The sequence below is a fragment of the Mauremys mutica genome, chromosome 3 (genome assembly GCF_020497125.1).
Source record: "Mauremys mutica isolate MM-2020 ecotype Southern chromosome 3, ASM2049712v1, whole genome shotgun sequence".
Classification (NCBI taxonomy): domain Eukaryota; kingdom Metazoa; phylum Chordata; order Testudines; family Geoemydidae; genus Mauremys; species Mauremys mutica.
In genome coordinates, this window is record NC_059074.1 from 158,235,140 (window position 1) to 158,254,429 (window position 19,290).

At 42.1% G+C, this 19,290-nt stretch overlaps 1 protein-coding gene across 1 annotated transcript in view; it reads right to left on the bottom strand.

Annotated features, from left to right (window-relative positions):
- The window catches only part of DNAH14 (dynein axonemal heavy chain 14), a 471,830-nt gene that overhangs the window by 194,999 nt on the left and 257,541 nt on the right, over positions 1–19,290 (bottom strand). Inside the window, exons 44-49 of the mRNA XM_045010332.1 lie at positions 14,181–14,265; positions 13,118–13,347; positions 11,672–11,788; positions 6,519–6,677; positions 4,648–4,780; positions 3,947–4,029 (exon numbers count right to left, since the gene is read on the bottom strand). Of these exons, the coding sequence (XP_044866267.1) occupies positions 3,947–4,029; positions 4,648–4,780; positions 6,519–6,677; positions 11,672–11,788; positions 13,118–13,347; positions 14,181–14,265 (807 nt within the window). The remainder of the gene's footprint in view (positions 1–3,946; positions 4,030–4,647; positions 4,781–6,518; positions 6,678–11,671; positions 11,789–13,117; positions 13,348–14,180; positions 14,266–19,290) is intronic.

Sequence of the window (19,290 nt, forward strand, 5' to 3'; positions counted from 1 at the left end):
GTTTCTATGGGTGAGAGCAGTGCACGGAGCCTCTTGTCCCCCCGCATAGTACAGGACCTGATGCTGGTCGCTTCCAGGGCGTGCGCAATGTGGTGTAAGGAAGGGTAGGCAGCTTGCTTTATCCCTGCTGTGCTGCTGACTGGGAGCCATCTGAGGTAAGCCCACACCTCAACCCCAAGCTCCAACTCATTGCCCCATCCCTGAGCCCCCCAAATGTGGAGCCCCCTCCTGCTCCCCAAACTCCTCATCCTTGGCCCCAGCCCAGAGCCTGCACTCCCAGCCCAGAGCCCTCACCCCCGCTGCACCCAACCCCTTGCCCCAGCCCAGAGCCCCCTCCCACACCCTGAACCCCTCATCCCTGGCCCCAGCCCAAAGCCAGCACCTCCAGCCCAGAGCCCATACCCCCTCCCACACCCCAACCCCCGCCTCAACCTGCAGCCCGCTCCCACATTCCGAATCCCTCAACCCCATCCCTCAGTCTGAAGCCCCCTCCTGCACCCCAAATCCCTCATTCCTATCCCCACCCCAAGCCCCTGCCCCAGCCCAGTGAAAGCGAGTGAGGGTGGGGGAGAGCGACCCACCGAGGAGGAATGTAGTGAGTGGGGGCAGACCCTTGGGGAAAGAGTGGGGCAGGGGTGAGGAGGTGGGGCTAGGGTGTTCAGTTTTGTGCTATTAGAAAGCTGGCAACCCTAGTGGGATAGATGTGCAGAAGGGGGTGCTGGCTCTGAGAGGAAGTTTGGGTGCAGGAGGGGGTTCAGGTTTCGGGCTCTCCGAGGGAGTTTGGGTCAATGGGAGCTGCACAGTAGGCTCAGGGCAGGGACAGCACGCGGAGATCCCTTGCACCCCCCGCTTAGGGGCTGCAGGGATGTGCCGGACACTTCTGGAAGTGGCGCGGAGCCAGGGCAGGTAGAGAGCCTGCCTTAATCCTGCTGCACCACCAGACTTCTAGCACCTAAAATTTCCTGGTTTAGCTTCAGTAGCGTCCAGGAGATAGAGCTGTTTCCCAGCATGCAGGTACTGGGAGGGGGAGGAGTTGATCAGCTGGGCCCACAGACCCCTTGGAGTACACTCATGGACTCCAGTTTGGGAAACGCTGATAGATGACGTTTTTTCAGTTGTATATGAAGAAAGAAAAGCTGCAAATAGCAACTCTACTAAACTGTGACAGAGAACACTGAAACTGGATATCCATTCTAGCCTGTATGCACCAAGTTTCAGATGGCAGCCATGCACATTTCTGGAATTAGAACTTGACAACCTCAAAGAAATTGCAAAAGAGGTAGCAGTTGTAGTAGAAGAGACATTCCAGAACCCTAGAGGAAATGTGCTGCAACATTACTTAAAGCTGAGGGACATGAGTGACTTTGCCAAATGCTGCATTTGGTCGTGCATACTTTTAAGGTGGTGGTATTTTACATCCTGAGAACTCCATAGCCATAGTGTCTCTAACCTTCGATTTCAGGTAAGGTTTTTGGGAAAGCTGTAGTGAAGCACCTCCTATGTCAGATTTATTTGATCTGTAATAATAATCCCTACGTTCAGAGAACAGTATGGAAAATGAAACAAGCTTGCTGGATGATAACTTCCTTCTAGCAATGGACAACAGTCATACAATTTTTTTTAGATCTTTCAGTAGCATTTGATACTGTTAGCCGTAAGGTTTTATTGACTTGTCTGTGAATCATGCTGGGATGGATGAAATTACACGTAAGTGGTTCCATTCTTTTTTGTTCCTGCACAGTGGTCCAAGAACATGTTGTGCAATTGCCCAGTTAACTGCAGGGCTTTCTAATGCATGGCTGCTGAGGATTATTTTCTGTCATCCCTTCTGTTCAACATTTATGTGAAGTCATAGGAGGAGATAGTGAAGAAGTTTACACTTTAGTGCAATCAGTATGGAGATGACATGCAGCTTGACATGTCAAAAAAAAGCAAACAGTGCACTACATGAACTTGATGACCATTTGGAAGTTACACCTAGTGCAGCAGTGCTTAGGAGAGTACGGCACAAGAAAAATACCACATGAACTGTCCAAATAGTGCACTAAGTTCTTGTTCACTTCCAGGTGCAATTTAAGATGTATAATTCCCTATAAGATTTATTTCTTAGCTATCTCCCTGTGCTCTGTCAAGACACCTCAGATCAACCAGCATGCTCTCACTGTGATTCCCCATATATATTTGAATATCTAAAGGACTAGAGCAGGGGTGAGCAAACTTTTTGGCCCAAGGGCCACATCTGGGTGGGGAAACTGAATGCAGGGCCATGAATGTAGGGCTGAGGCTGGGGGTTAGCGTGCAGGGTGTGAGAGGGGGTGCGGTGTGCAGGGAGGGGCTCAGGGCAAGAGGTTCGGGTGCAGGAGGAGTGCGGGTTGTACGATGGGGCTCATGGCAGGGTTTGGGGTGCAAGAGCGGGTGCGGGGTGCAGCAGGGGGCTCAGGGCAGGGGGTTGGGGTGCAGGAGGAGTGTGGGTGTACGAGGGGGCTCAGGGCAGGGGTTCGGGGTGTGGGCTCCGGGCTGGCACCACTTACCTTGAGCGGCTCCGGGCTGGCAGCAGTGCACAGCAGGGCTAAGGCAGGCTCCCTGTCTGCCCTGGCCCCACTTTGCCCCCAGAAGTGACCAATGGGAGCTTCAGGGGAGGTACCCGCAGGTGAGGGCAGTGTGTGGAGCCCTCTGCCCCCGCCCCTGGGCAGCAGGGACATGGTGCCCGCTGCTTCTGGGGGCGATGCGGGGCCAGGGCATGCAGGGAACCTGCCTTAGCCCTGCGGCACCATGGGGCTGGCAATCCCATGTGGTTTGCCCACCACTGGATTAGAGGCAGAAATCTTAGTGCTAGATTTTACTTCCTCTGTTAGTCCTAAAGAAAGTAAGCTTGTTGACTTTCAGTTCAGATGGTGCATGGCTGATCTATTTAACCTTGCTTTTTTCTGAATGAGTGACTGTGGTCTTTATTTCATCACTGCAGGTGAATCTACTACAGCAGTGGTTCCCAAACATGTTTCGCCGCTTGTGCAGGGAAAGCCCCTGACGGGCCAGGCCGGTTTGTTTACCTGCCACATCTGCAGGTTCGGCCAATCGCAGCTCCCAGTGGCTGTGGTTCACCACTCCAGGCCAATGGGAGCTGCGGGAAGCAGCGGCCAGCATGTCCCTCACCGCTTCCTGCAGCTCCCATTGGCCTGGAGTGGCAAACCACAGCCACTGGGAGCCGCGATCAGCCGAACCTGCAGACACAGCAGGTAAACAAACCCGCCTGGCCCACCAGGGGCTTTCCCTGCACAAGTGGCGGAACAAGTTTGGGAACCACTGTACTACTGCATACTTAAATAAATTTTAAATAAATACATTTTTGTGCTGTATATTTCTTGGAAATTTTATATAAGTGATCAGAAATATCTTTATAGATGCACTTAGATGCAAAATCCAAAAGACTTTGCTGAAGTCTACTTGCATTTTTCAAACAGATTTTCACACCAATAAAATGTAACCACACACACCGTTTACAAGCTTTGTCCCTCCAATCAAATTGAAATATAATAGTGATGAAAAGCTTGGTTTATTTTGGTGTCACTCATGTAGAAGCTTATCATGGTTTGAGTTCTTGAGCTAATTTTGATGCCTGTATTCCCAGTTCTGCTATCAATGTCATGTAAATATTCAAATGTTTATAATAAAAGTACAGTACTAGGATAGAGCTTGCTACTAATTAATACAATTTTACAGTCATTTTTAGTTGTGAAGGCCAGATTATCAGACAGACTTCAGCTCAACCTCTTTTTCTGCAGGTTCAGTTTGCACCCACAGTTCAAATGGTTAGACATCTAACTGGGATCAGATGTTGGTGTAATTAACTGCCCCCAACATTTTGCTCCAAAGTTTAATTAGAGATGCAAAATTATTCCAATAAAATTGGTCCTAAAACCTTTTAAAAATGAATGTGATCACATACCTGAGTCTCCAGGTGAGGGCCACACTCTCTTCTGAGCACCTTTGGGCATATCAAATGTTAGGTAACTGGAATTCTTTAACATACTGATCAGGAAGACACGAGTAGGAAAAAACACAATTCATTTTTGTAACTTAACTGCCATGAAGAAATAATACAGAGTAATGAAATAAATCTTTTGTCTTCAGGATGAGAATTTATACATTGTTATTCAAATTGCCAGTGTGAAAACTATATCAACATTTCTCAGGTGCTTCTCCTTTTGGTATTGAAAATAGTTTGCTCTCAGTGAAGACTATTATTACTTTTTTAAAAAAAAGTTTAATTTAAATTTTAACACATTTTTCAATCTGGCCACATACAAAATCTGGATAATTTCTCATTACATGAAAAACAGGGTTTTTTAAAAATGTAAACTAATGGAATTTCACAAAACTCAAACAAATTAATCTTTGAGCTAAGAAGAAGCATAAGTTATTTTGGCTAAAATATTACTTTTTTCCAGAAAGTTAAAGCACTTGAAAATGGGGGTTTAAAATAAAAATGCTGCCTCAACAGCACTATACTTATAGTATAACTTACCACAATACTATAATTAATGTCTATTATTTATTCATTATCAATCCTAAGGAAAGTTTGACTGTATTACTTCCTATGATATTAAATACTGATGGAAAATGTAAAACTGGAAAGCCATCTACAACCTTGCTTTTTTAATTTCATTATGTAAGACGACATCTCCTAAAATTGTTCCTGATTTTACAAATAATCCCCCTTGATTCTGAAGTCTTTCAAGCATATTTTGAATCATGGCAGTCTTCCCAATACCAGAGTCTCCTAAAAAAACCCAAAGACAAAAAGAATTGAGACACTTAAACTCAAATTTTCATTAATAGGCATGGCAAAACTGTGTGCCAAAACATGAATTCATAATCTGCACACTATTACTGCTATTACACAGGTTAAATCTCTGCTTGTTTTATATCTTTCAGTATTTCTTAAATATACAAACGAGAAAAACTGATAAGAATATTTTGTTTTAGAAAATGCTGCCACAGGGGAGCTGCGATGTTCAAGCTGGAATGTTTTCATTCTGTGCATGAGAGTACTCCTACCCAAGCTATGGCTGTTTTCAGCTCTCTCTTAACGGACAACTTAAGACCTGAAAGTCAAAGATTACATTCAAGTATAGCTTTAGATTATATATTATCCCTGTCAGAGTCTACCCTCACTTGAAACTGGGCGGTTTCAAAGTGAGGACCCGCATGTCTTCCCCCCACCCCAAAATCCTAGGGTAGGTCTCCCCTTCGGCTGCCACCACCCGGTCAATTCCGTGGGCCGGGACACCCCTGTTTCCCCCCTTGGGAACACAGATCAATTCACAGAGGAGGAACCTCCCCCCTCTTCCCTCTCTCCAGCCTGCTCCGGAGACAGAGATGCCTGGATTCAAACGCCTTGAATCTCTACACACAGGGAAGCAGCCCACTTCCCCCTCCCCTTCCCCTGAATTTCCCCAAGGGAAGGAATTAACCAAGTCCAAAGAAAAGAAAAGAATTTATTAAGAGAACAAAAGAAAATACAGAATCTCTATGAATCCAAGCTGGGCACTCATAGGGTATAACCTTGCTAAGTTCTGGAGAGAATCCTCTCTCTTTCTCAGTACAACCAGTACAAGCAGAATTAAGAATAATCAATAACAAACACACAGAATTGCAAACATAGGATTATTAGATAAGGACACAAAGTATCTTTCTAATACTCACTATCTTGACTAGAAGAAATTAGTTCAGAAAGGTGGAACTTGTAGGGACTTGATTAACTCGTCTGGTCTCTTGAACTCCAAACGGCCAAAGACCAAGACCCCCCCCAAACAGAGAGAAAAAGTTCCCTCCTAGGAGTTTCAAAATCTCTTCCCTGATTGGTCCTCCGGTCAGGTGCCCACCAGTACTATGCTTTAACCCTTTACTAACTATTCATGACAATCCCTACATATGGGGAAAAAGGAGCTGGGAAAGCAACAGTAGATGCTGCAGATTCAAGAGTGAGTTTAGGGCTCATCCTCACAGTTTTTCTGGAAGTCAATTAATCAAAAGCTGTTTGAATGTTCTATTCATGGTTGCTATTCATCCACCATTTTGTTAAATGCTTTTTTTTGAGAATGGCTTAAATCCCATCATCTTTCTGTAGGACAGATTCTGTCACTATCATTGACATTAAGTAATACCTTTTGTGAGTAGCTCCACTGATTCTAATGGGGTATTTTGTGGAGTAAGGTACTACTCGACATGAGTAAGAGCGACAGAATCGGATACTGGAAGATTCAGCACCATCAGTCCTTTATTATGCATATGCTATATATTAGGTGTCAACTTATACTATATTCAGCTTTTCCTATGTGGAGAAGGGGTTAATAAAGTATTAAATAAAACGTATCAAACAAAGCACACTAGGCTAATGGGAGTCAATGGATAGGAATTCCTATGTCTGTATTTTGTTTAAAATCTATTTGGACATGAATAATTTATTTAACAGACTACAGTATTTGCTTTGTTTTTAGAAGTTAAGAGTTTGTTACCTGTGATAAGTACTGGATGTTTATTCATTAAAAGAAGGCTTGTTAGAAAAGAATAGCAAATTGTTTCCATATTGGGTATAAGCTTCAGAGTATCTCTTCTTCCAAGGTTCACATCTTTATTACTCCCAGATCTCAGGGAATCAGAAAATGATGTAGTCTCTGAATAAAAAAAACAGATTGTTTACTTTTAATTTCTGATTTTTAATCTTTGTATTGATTAAGGAACTCACAAGTTATGTTGTTTTCTGCCCATGCTGCCTCCATACTGAACACATTCTTTCCATTCCTCCTTCCCAATACAATTCAGTTAATGCTGCCCTCTTCCTGCTACTGAATTAATTTACCCTGGGCGCTACATCTCTGCAGGGGTCCATTGCTGCTACCACCCAAAATGTCCTTGGCTGTGCCTCCTCTAAGGGAGGGAGCTAAGCTGCTCAAGAGCTGATGCTTACTGATGAGCTGATGGTAAGGAGAAGGAGAGAGGAGCAGGGGCTGCTCTTCACAAACTGGGTAGGAGAAAGAGCAGCAGCTGAGCTTGAAGCCTGCTATGCTTCCTTCTGCTCTTCCTGTGAGAAATGTAGTTGGCCCAGCTGTTCAAAGATACATGTAAGTGACAAGAGAATGTGCCACATATTCTTTTAATTCTCTGCTTGACTGGTCATTTGGTGTCTTGCTGTGAATTAGCCTTTGAAAGAAATACCTTACTCTGGATGTCAGGGTGTCTGATCTTAAACAATATCAAAACTGGTAATCATGTCACCATGTTGGGGAAGCTGGTCTACAGGTTCCATGCAAGTGGAAGCAGGAGCAGAATCAGAAATTCTGATCTGAGATACCACAATGATGATCTCGGTACACAAAGATCAGAGTGGAAACCATGACTTACTATAGCTCTCTGAATATTTGTAGACACTATAAAAAATAAATAAAATAATAATTTTACCTGGAGAGCTATGAAATGCATGACAAGATATTTTGTCACAAAGCAAAATTAATCTCTGCTAAAAGGCGTATAAAATTGTAGTATTATTCACAGCAGGAACCTTATAAGCAGAAGTTAAACAGTTTTGAAACACCAGTAGTCACTGACATTATTAGCACATTTTACTTAATTTTATTACTTTGACCTATCCATCTGCTACGATATACTACAGATAGACAGATAAAAACTTCATAGGAATTAATGCTTCATATTTTCTCACAAAAAAAGTGATATTACAAGAGAAATAATACATCTGTTTTATAAACAAAAGTAAAAACACAAAATTCAGATTTTTTTTTATAAGAACATATTGCTTTAAAAACAAGTCCCTTTAAACTAAGAGAGTCGATTCACATGTATAAGGGTACGTCTACACTTACCTGCCAGTTCGACGCGGAGAGTTCGACTTTTTGGAGTTCGAACTATCGCGTCTGATCTAGACGCGATAGTTCGAACTCCGGAAGCGCCGCGGTCGACTCCGGTATTCCACCTCGGCAGAAGGAGTTGGCGGAGTCGACGGGGGAGCCGCGGAGTTCGACCCCGCCGCGTGTGGACGGGTGAGTTGTTCGAATTAGGGTACTTCGAATTCAGCTACGCTATTCACGTAGCTGAATTTGCGTACCCTAATTCGAACCCCCTTCTTAGTGTAGACCAGGCCTAAGTTATTCATGTGCAAGTGCTTGCAGGATTGGGTACTTGTGTGGCTTAGAATCTAAAATATTTATATGGTCCTTATCACTGCATATTTCAATTCCATATATGAGATGTCCGTAGTATTCTGTTATTTGATTTCCCCATGTTTGGCAGTCTTTGCTTACTATGTTTTTTGTTTGGGTTTTGTTTTTTGTTGCACTTACAGTTCATTGTCATTGTCTGAGTTATTGTAGGAAGTTTTGCAGCACTCTCTGAAAATGGTCTGGTTTGAACTAGTCTCATCTCCCTTGATGGGTCATTCAACAGTTCAAGCACTTTCACATAAAAAAACACCTCATCTATAAAACTCAAGAATTTCCCTGGGATATTGTAGGTTGTGTTGTTCTACAGGAGAACAGCTGCCTCAGAGGGTAAAGAGAAATAGAAGTTATTTGTAACCAGTTTTTTTGAGACAGACTCTGCATATTCATACTCTTCAGGGGCAGCCTAGATGATTAGAACTTCTCATAGCAATGTCATTAGAGTGCTCATGTGCCTCCTCCTGCTCCTCCCTTTAGAATTTCTGAATGTTCTGAGGATAAAGCTATAAAAGGGGGCATGGCACCTGCTATTGCCTGTATTTCTTCCACTGTCACTGCAGTGATTTTATTAGGACTCTGAGGAAGAGAGAAGGCTGGGTGGTGAGTGTGTCTATGCAGAGTCAACCCTGAAAAACTCATCACAAGTAAGAAGTCTTCACTTCTTTTTGAGTGCCCTCTGCATATTCCCTCTCTTTGGCTAGATTGGCAAGTAGTACCCCATCAATGGGTGATGGGATTCTGTCCTAATTAGATATAGATTCAAGCACTGCCCTACCAAACTGAGCATCTGATTTGAACAGTAAGGCACAGATTTTTAACGGTATTTAAGCATTACTGCACTTCTGTAGGTAGAAAGCCAAGGCTCAACAGATATTCCAGAAAGTAGAGCTTCCTGTCTCTGGATGCATGGGGCTTCTGACAGAAAACAGATAAGTGGATGACCAATGGTACCAACTTGTATAGAGGAGGAGTTGTTGATACCAAGAACTGCCACTCACCTGGCTATCAATATATCCTCTTCAATGACTATTTGAAACTGAAGTTTGTGTTCTGGAGGCAGCTAGTTGATGAATTTAGAGACCTTATTATAATTAATAAAAGCATACTTTGCCATTAAAACCCAGTAGATTACTGTGCAGAACTGTAAAGTGTCAGAAATGAAGTTATTTTCCCTAAAGAGGTCTAGATGTTTGTCTCCCTATCTGTGAGTGCAGATCTGTGTTGGTGTTGCTTGTTCCTTTTGGGTGACAGGCTGCACCACTAAAGAGTCTGGAGCAGGTGTGAGAAACAGTATTATGCCCCTTCAGACAGTACAAAATACTTCTTCTCCATTCTTTGTAGAGTGGAAGCATAGGTGGCTGGAGTATGCCAGACCATTTTGGCTGGTTCTAAGATAGCCTCACAGATTGGCAATGCCACCTTACTATGACCCAAGCTCTGGAGGATATCCAGTAATTTACGATCTCCTGTATGTCTTCCATGAGGATCTAGAGTGATTTTTCCTAGAAGATCCTGGCATTGTCTGCTGGTGACAGTGAGGCTGATGAGACCTACACACCTGCTGAGGATGATAAACCCGCGGTCAGATTGTCTCTTTTCCTTGGAGTGTTCCTGAGTGGGTTGGGATTCTTCCCTATGTGTGGATATATGCCTTGACTCTTGTTCTGTATTCAAGATGTCTCCTACAAGGACCCCAGGAACTCCATTAAAGCCATTGAGAGGGATCACAGAGGTAATGGTGGAGGTAATGGTCCTTCTGAGGAACTGGGTAGTCTCTCCTGTGGGAGTGGGAAGGTGCCCATTAAATCTTAGAGTCTCTGTTGGGGCCAACTTCCCACCTTGACAAGACCCGTGAAGCTCTCCCACTGACCCCAGATTCGTTGGAGGAGTACAAATCCTCATGTGGTCGGGCAGGACCATCAGTACTGGTGGTGGTCTTACTATGGCTCAGCTGGTAGATGGCACCAGTGAATGATGAACCAATAGTGTAGGCAAGCACCATATCTTACAGTACTGGCAACTCAGTCTGCAGAGATTGTAGGGTACTCTGGGATAGTGTATGTGACCTTTATTGCTGAGGGACAAACAGGACAAACCCTTGGCGGTGCCAGTTTTGGGTGAGTGGCAGTTCTTGGTATCAACAACTCCTCCTCCATACAAGTTGGTACCATTGGTGGAGGAGGCATCCACTTGCTCCTTTCCCTTATTGGTACCGAGAATGGTTTCACTCCTTCAGCAGCTGACATTCACAGGGCATTTTTGGTTCTCAGCACTGAGAAACTGGTCCCTTGGCTCCTTGTGAGCGCCTGACACACATGTAGCAGGGCACAGAGTATCACCTGAGTCAGAAGGGGTCTAGGAAGAAGTCCTTTTCTTAGATGAGGACTTAGAGAGGGATTTCTCACATTTATTCTTATGAGAGAATTTACCCATACCCTATTCATGTTTGCTTTGTTTGCTAAAGTCCTTCACTTTGCTCTCAGCAGTTTTGGAGCTGGAGACAACCGTGGTCGAAGGGGCACTTCTTGACACTTCTGCCTGATATATAGAAGGGGTCTTTTGGGTTGGATCAAGGCCTCATAGAAGATTCCTGATGGATTTCTCAAAGTCTGAAATTACGGGATTTATGGATTCAGTGAGGGAAGGAGCAGCAGATATTATACATAGAGGGGATGTGAGCTTCCCCAAGGCAATACAGTCAAGTGGTTGTCACTGACCAGGAAGGTCTGGGGGCAGATCACACAGATCTTGAATCCTGGGGTCTTGGGCATACTACGTACTCTGCACAGAGGAATGAGAGAGAGGGCAGGGATATCCCAGACCTCTGGATCTTAGACCTATCCTAACCCTAGAATAAACTTGTAAATAGTTTGGCCTGCTCTTTTATATAACTGCTCACACTAAAATAAAGAATGTTAGCTAAAGCTGCGGATACTAGACAAGCTCTGCCTCAGACCACAGGCGATAGAAAGGAAATAGAGAGGTTGTTGGTTTGTACCACTCCTTATAGCCTTGGTTTGGAACGTGAGGAGGAGAAGGGCACAGACGCAGACCAAAGGACTCTGCTAGTGAACAATCTTCAGGTCTCAGGCATGTGAAGCTCATGTGTACCTCGAGTGAATACATACAGGGACCATAACTTGAAGGAGAATGTTGTTGGCTGTCTCAGCATAGACATTAAGAAATGGATAATTACAAAAAACTGAACTATCCTCTTATCCATGCAGGTGGTGTCTCCAAGTCAAATTTGAGGTATGCTCGATGAACACCCAGGGGACAGTTTACATAAAACACTAACAATACTGTATTTGTTCTGAGGATAAACAGTGGTGTGAATCTTTCATTTTTGTAAGCACTATATTTAAAGGGAAAAAAGATCCTCCCAGAGATAATAAAGTAGACATATAGTACTAGAGATTTTCACCGAGGAATCTTACCTTGTTGAATTAGAAACTGAGTGGTAGGAACTAAGTCTGTCCATGGTGCAAAGTCACCTGTTTGTAAATCCACAAAATACTCAAAGATAACCCTGTCTCCAGCTGGGAACTGAATGTCTGTGAAGTTGGAAACAGATATTGAAGCAGAGCGACAAATCCTTAGCTGGTGCACATTAGAATTTGATGTCAAAGAGTTATGACAATTTACACCAGCTGAGGATCTGCCCAGAAAAATTAGAGATTTCATATTGTTCAACTGCCTCTACGTGTGGTGATGTAAAGCTAAACAACTGAACAGTAGTCAATATAGCTTATTTCTCAAAGAAATGAAATATGTGTACTTATATTTCTAGATTTTTAAAAAACACTTTAACCATCTCTCCTTCTTACCACTCATTGCAAGGTCAAAAATACATTTTGATTATCTCTAAGGGTATGCCACACTGAAAAAAAACCCATGGCAGCGAGTCTTGGAGCCTGGTCAACTGTCTTGGGCTCATGCTATGAGACTAAAATAGCAGTGTAGACGTGCTTGCTCAGGCTGAAGCCCGAGCTCTGAAATCTGGCAAGGGAGGTGGGTCTCAGAGCCTAGGCTTCAGCCCAAGTGGGAATGTCTACACTGCTATTTTTAGCCCCATAGTGCAAGTCTTGCAAACCAAAGGCACCAGACTAGGGCACTGATGGTATGTTTACACTATAATTACAAAACCGTGGCTGGCCCATGCCAGCTGATTCATGCTCACAGGGCTCAGGCAAAGGCGCTATGTAGTTATGGTGTAGACATTTAGGCTCGGGCTGGAGTCCAGGCTCTAGGACTCTGCAAGGTGGCAGGGTCCCAGAACTTCGGCTACAACCTGAGCCCAAATGTCTACACCACCATTAAACAGCCCCTTAGCACGAGCCCAAGCCAGCTAGCACAGGCCAGCCATGAGGGTCTAATTGCAGTGTATATGTACCCTGCCACAAGTGTTTCTTTGCAGTGTAGACATACTCTACATGAATGAGCCTTCTAAATTTAAACTGACTAGCAACACTGGAACTACATGTATTTTATGCTGCTTTGTGAACAGTTTTTCAGCAATCAGCCAAAATGGAAATCATGGCTGGCCTACCCTGACAACTTCACCTCTCCCAATCACAGTATTATTAATGACTCTGACTTTGTCTGAATATGATAATTGCACAAATTATTTCTGGGAGAAAATCTGGGACTTTGAAAACAGAGATAATTATTCAGCTAGTTTGATCTTCTTTAGTTTTTTAGTACTAAATATTTTAAAAAGTGTACAAAACTATATATATAATATGTGGCTTTTAAGTCCAAACATGAACATTTTTTATTTATAAGATTTGGTTCGAAAAGATGAAAACCTTCAAACTAATTGTAATAGAAACACCATAAAATTAATGAATGGTATGTAGTATACTACATATAGCAAAACTTACCAATAGGTGATTCTCCTTCAAATATATCCCGAACAAAGTTACTGAAACCACGTGTTACAGTTACAAGAGACTCATCTTTGGTATTTATGCCAATCAGAGACTCTTCCTCATAATCAGTCTCTCGTCTTAAAACTCCTCCAACTGCCCAAGTAAATGCAAAGACATAGAGTTTCTCTAACAATGATGGCAGTTTGTCAGGATACTTTTCCAAAAACCATTTCTGATCTTCCCTGGAATCAATGAGAAAGAAGTAAGTTCAGTAATATTACAACAGGCTATTACTATTGTAGTCAACTGCTTCATTGCACGTAATTAACTTATATGTTATAAATTGTTATTATGCACCAAGTAGGTTTATAAACATAAGGACTGGTAGGGTGACATTTTCAAAAGACATGCATGGTTATTAATAGCCAAGTGGTGTGCAACATATTACACAGCTGTTGAGTAGCAGACGGTAAATAATTCTGTAGTACTGCTGCCAAGAGTTCTCAAAAAGCCCCAGTAAGGCAAGATATGTTAAGAGTATTACTCCACAATTCCTAATACATTGTGAGGTGCTGTTTCAGTGTGAGACTGTGGTCTAACATAATTCCAAGATACGGTAGTTTGGCTAGTGGTCATGAATGAGTTGAGGGACACAGAACATGATCACATGTTGTGAAAGAAATAATTATTCTGGAGGAATGCACAAGAGACCGTCCTTATTGGGGCTCAAGTACAAAGTTCAGATCATTCTCTAAATTCTTGAATTAAAGAAAACTGTAAACAATCATCTAGTTAGTTTCATCCAACATTTCAGTTTGCGCAGCCAGGCAGATATCACTACTATCTACACACTTTGAAGTTGTAGTTTGGAAAAGATTTGACATGCAGACATTAAACAAAGTTAGGGCCAACATAGAACCTTGTGGTAGCCTGTTCTTTAAGATGCAAGGAAAACTAATGTTATTTGCCAACTCCTAATTATCCAATTTGAATTAGTGCACTGTTTATCAAGGAGTTTGTCTTTTCTTGAAAGAATAATGGCTCATTGTTAACAAATCTAAATCCATTGGCTGACCTTTTCTTTTCTACTGAGGCCTTTGCAGTTAGTGCTTTGGCTTCAACTTTTGAAGTACCTGCAACAGAATCCTGATGTTCAACACCTAAAAAAAAGTCAGAAGACATCATTTGACATATGTAAGAAATAAGTTTATAAGATTACACAAACTACAGTTGTACTAATTTTAGTTTGCTAGGCAATCAACTTTGAAACTTCTCATTTGCATTAATGTAATAATGTAATGTCAAAAGGCAACTGGTTTGAAGATGTTGGATTGACACTGGATCTATGTTTTACCAAAGAATTTTTTATGACTTGATCATAATTTACTCTAGAAAATAATTCAAATGACTGACTGCAGTGAAAGGTCCTTTTTTGCTTCTACCAACACAGGAATAGAAAAAAATTGTTCTACCTAATTGATGTACACAAAAAACATAAACGACATTCTACACATATGAAATCTTTCAGCTTTCTGTTCTTCCTCTGGACCTATAAGTCTGAATGCACTGCTAGGTTACTAGTAACTCCTATAGAATATGCTGCCCTTTGTGGAAAGGACAGATAAGATGGAGAATCAGAAGACATGGAGAATGGGTGACAAGAAGCTCATCTACTTAACTACTTCTACTCTTAGGAAGCACTACAAACAGTAACTGTGGAGCTGATTGTTCCTCTGTAGGAAAGCAGGTGGTTAAAACATTGGGGGGATGACTGAGCTCATAAGTCAGAATCAAGAATGCTAGGCATGAGTTATTCTGAAGATTGACAATATACCATGCAGAGTCAGGTCATTAGGAAATCAGAGGTGGTAATTGAACTTTATCCATTTTAATTTTAGTGGTGTTAGTTAACCAGAATAGCATTAACTAGTATCAGATTTTTCTTTACCATACAATTGGTTGTGTAATTGTAATTATTTTTTTCTCAGACTGATAGGAGTTCATTTGGATTAACATGGACTGAAGACAAATAAAGTTGAATCATAGCATACATAGGTTTCTTTATGAGTAAAATTCACTTAGGACAGTAAGGGCCAAAAATAGCCCCCAATGTAACATAACTGCAACAGAACTACACTAGGGATCTATTATCGACCACCTGACCAGGACAGTAATAGTGATGATGAAATGCTAAGGGAAATTAGAGAGGCTATCAAAATTAAGAACCCAATAATAGTGGGGGATTTCAATTATCCCCATATTGACTGGGAACATTTCACTTCAGAACGAAATGCAGAGATAAAATTTCTCGATACTTTAAATGACTGCTTCATGGAGCAGCTGGTACGGGAACCCACAAGGAGAGAGGCAACTCTAGATTTAATCCTGAGTGGAGCGCAGGAGCTGGTCCAAGAGGTAACTATAGCAGGACCGCTTGGAAATAGTGACCATTCAACATCCCTGTGGTGGGAAGAACACCTCAACTGCCCAACACTGTGGCATTTAATTTCAAAAGGGGGAACTGTACAAAAATGAGGGGGTTAGTTAGACAAAAGTTAAAAGGTACAGTGACTAAAGTGAAATCCCTGCAAGTTGCATGGGCCCTTTTTAAAGACACCATAATAGAGGCCCAACTTCAATGTATACCGCAAATTAAGAAACACAGTAAAAGAACTAAAAAAGAGCCACCGTGGCTTAACAACCATGTAAAAGAAGCAGTGAGAGATAAAAAGACTTCCTTTAAAAAGTGGAAGTCAAATCCTAGTGAGGCAAATAGAAAGGAGCACAAACACTGCCAACTTAAGTGCAAGAGTGTAATAAGAAAAGCCAAAGAGGAGTTTGAAGAACGGCTAGCCAAAAACTCCAAAGGTAATAACAAAATGTTTTTTAAGTACATCAGAAGCAGGACGCCTATTAAACAACCAGTGGGGCCCCTTGATGATCGAAATACAAAAGGAGCGCTTAAAGACAATAAAGTAATTGCGGAGAAACTAAATGGATTCTTTGCTTCAGTCTTCACGGCTGAGGATGTCAGGGGGATTCCCAAACCTGAGCTGGCTTTTGTAGGTGACAAATCTGAGGAACTGTCACAGATTGAAGTGTCACTAGAGGAGGTTTTGGAATTAATTGATAAACTCAACATTAACAAGTCACTGGAACCAGATGGCATTCACCCAAGAGTTCTGAAAGAACTCAAATGTGAAGTTGCGAAACTATTAACTAAGGTTTGTAACCTGTCCTTTAAATCGGCTTCGGTACTCAATGACTGGAAGTTAGCTAATGTAACGCCAATATTTAAAAAGGGCTCTAGAGGTGATCCCGGCAATTACAGACCGGTAAGTCTAACGTCTGTACCAGGCAAATTAGTCGAAACAATAGTTAAGAATAAAATGGTCAGACACATAGAAAAACAAACTGTTGAGCAATAGTCAACATGGTTTCTGTAAAGGGAAATCGTGTCTTACTAATCTATTAGAGTTCTTTGAAGGGGTCAACAAACATGTGGACAAGGGGGATCCAGTGGACATAGTGTACTTAGATTTCCAGAAAGCCTTTGACAAGGTCTCTCACCAAAGACTCTTACGTAAATTAAGCTGTCATGAGATAAAAGGGAAGGTCCTTTCATGGATTGAGAACTGGTTAAAAGACAGGGAACAAAGGGTAGGAATTAATGGTAAATTCTCAGAATGGAGAGGGGTAACTAGTGGTGTTCCCCAAGGGTCAGTCCTAGGACCAATCCTATTCAACTTATTCATAAATGATCTGGAGAAAGGGGTAAACAGTGAGGTGGCAAAATTTGCAGATGATACTAAACTGCTCAAGATAGTTAAGACCAAAGCAGATTGTGAAGAACTTCAAAAAGATCTCACAAAACTAAGTGATTGGGCAACAAAATGGCAAATGAAATTTAATGTGGATAAATGTAAAGTAATGCACACTGGAAAAAATAACCCCAACTATACATACAATATGATGGGGGCTAATTTAGCTACAACGAGTCAGGAAAAAGATCTTGGAGTCATTGTGGATAGTTCTCTGAAGATGTCCATGCAGTGTGCAGAGGCGGTCAAAAAAGCAAACAGGATGTTAGGAATCATTAAAAAGGGGATAGAGAATAAGACTGAGAATATATCATTGCCCTTATATAAATCCATGGTACGCCCATATCTCGAATACTGTGTACAGATGTGGTCACCTCACCTCAAAAAAGATATTCTAGCACTAGAGAAGGTTCAGAAAAGGGCAACTAAAATGATTAGGGGTTTGGAGAGGGTCCCATACGAGGAAAGATTAAAGAGGCTAGGACTCTTCAGCTTGGAAAAGAGGAGACTAAGGGGGGATATGATAGAGGTATATAAAATCATGAGTGATGTTGAGAAAGTGGATAAGGAAAAGTTATTTCCTTTTCCCATAATACAAGAACTAAGGGTCACCAAATGAAATTAACAGGCAGCAGGTTTAAAACAAATAAAAGGAAGTAGTTCTTCACGCAGCGCACAGTCAACTTGTGGAACTCCTTACCCGAGGAGGTTGTGAAGGCTAGGACTATAACAATGTTTAAAAGGGAACTGGATAAATTCATGGTGGCTAAGTCCATAAATGGCTATTAGCCAGGATGGGTAAAGAATGGTGTCCCTAGCCTCTGTTTGTCAGAGGATGGAGATGGATGGCAGGAGAGAGATCACTTGATCATTGCCTGTTAGGTTCACTCCCTCTGGGGCACCTGGCATTGGCCACTGTCGGTAGACAGATACTGGGCTAGATGGACCTTTCGTCTGACCCGGTACAGCCGTTCTTATGTTCTTATACTTTTCAACATGAGCAAAAGTGGTAGAATCAGGCCTTAAGTGACAAAATTAAGGATGCTTACTTACCAGTTACTACTGGAGGGTCTTCGAGATGTGTGGTCCCTATCTGTATTCCACACATGGGTTTTTATGCACACTATGCACCTGAATCCAGAGATTTTTAGTAAGCAGTGTCAGTTGGTCTGCACATGCACAGTTGTTCTCATGCTCTGAACCGGAATATAAAAGGCGGTGCAGACCAACACCTCTCCAGTTCCTCTTCTACTGCAAATCTAATTATGATCTGCAGCCGGGGGGATAGAAGGCAAGTAGTGGAATACAGACAGGGACCACATATCTCAAAGAACCTCCCATTGTAACAAGTAAGTAATCTTCATTTCTTCTTCAAGTGATTGTCCCTATGTGAATTCCACACGTGGGAAATTAGTAAGCAGTGGTCAAACAGGAGGTGGATGAGAAGATGCAGATGTAATGACTGTCTGTAATATTGCTGTCCCTACAGTTATATCAGAAGTAGAAGACTCCACCAAAGCATAATGTCTTGTAAAGGTGTATAAGGAGCTCCAGATAGCTGCAATACCTATTTCCAGTAAAGGCAAGTCTTGCAGAGATGCCATTGAGATTGCTTGCACTCTGGTGGAATGGCCCTTCACCCCCTCTGTGGAGGAAATAAGAGCTAATTGGTAATAAACAATGTTGCAACCCAAGATCCATTTAGAGTCTCTCTGACCTCTTGAGTTCTCTGGTATGGCAATAAAAAAGCTATGTGTCTTTTTAGTTGCTTTTGTTCTCTGTAGATAAAAGGCTAGTGCTCATAAGACATCTAGAGAGTGAAGCCTCCTTGCCTCATTGGAGGCACATGGTTCTGGAAAAAAATATTGGTAAATGGATGGTTTGAGTCATTTGAAACTCTGAAATTATTTTAGGGATGAATTTTGGGTGTAGGTGAAGAAAGATCTTCTCTTTATGAAAGGCAATCTATAGTGGATTTGCCATGAGTGCTCCCAGCTAGATCACCTTTCTGGCAACTTTTATCGAGAGATGGGACATAGAGCATGTGGCTAATGATCTGAAAGGAGGTTTGATGAGAATCGAAAGAATGAAGTTGTGGTACTTCACCACTGGTGGAAAGGATCTAAAAAGTCCCTTCAAGAATCTCGTCATCTCAGGATGAATGAAGATAGTGTGTTCCCTGATAGGAGAATGAAAAGCACTGATTACTGACAGATGAACCTGTGGGGAACTGACAGAGACACCCAATGTCTTAAAGGTGAATAGATATTCTAGAATAGCAGAGTTCTCACTGGACTCTAGAGATAATTGGTGTGGTGACCAAAAGGAGAAACACTTCCACTTGGCTGAATAGCATCTTGTGGT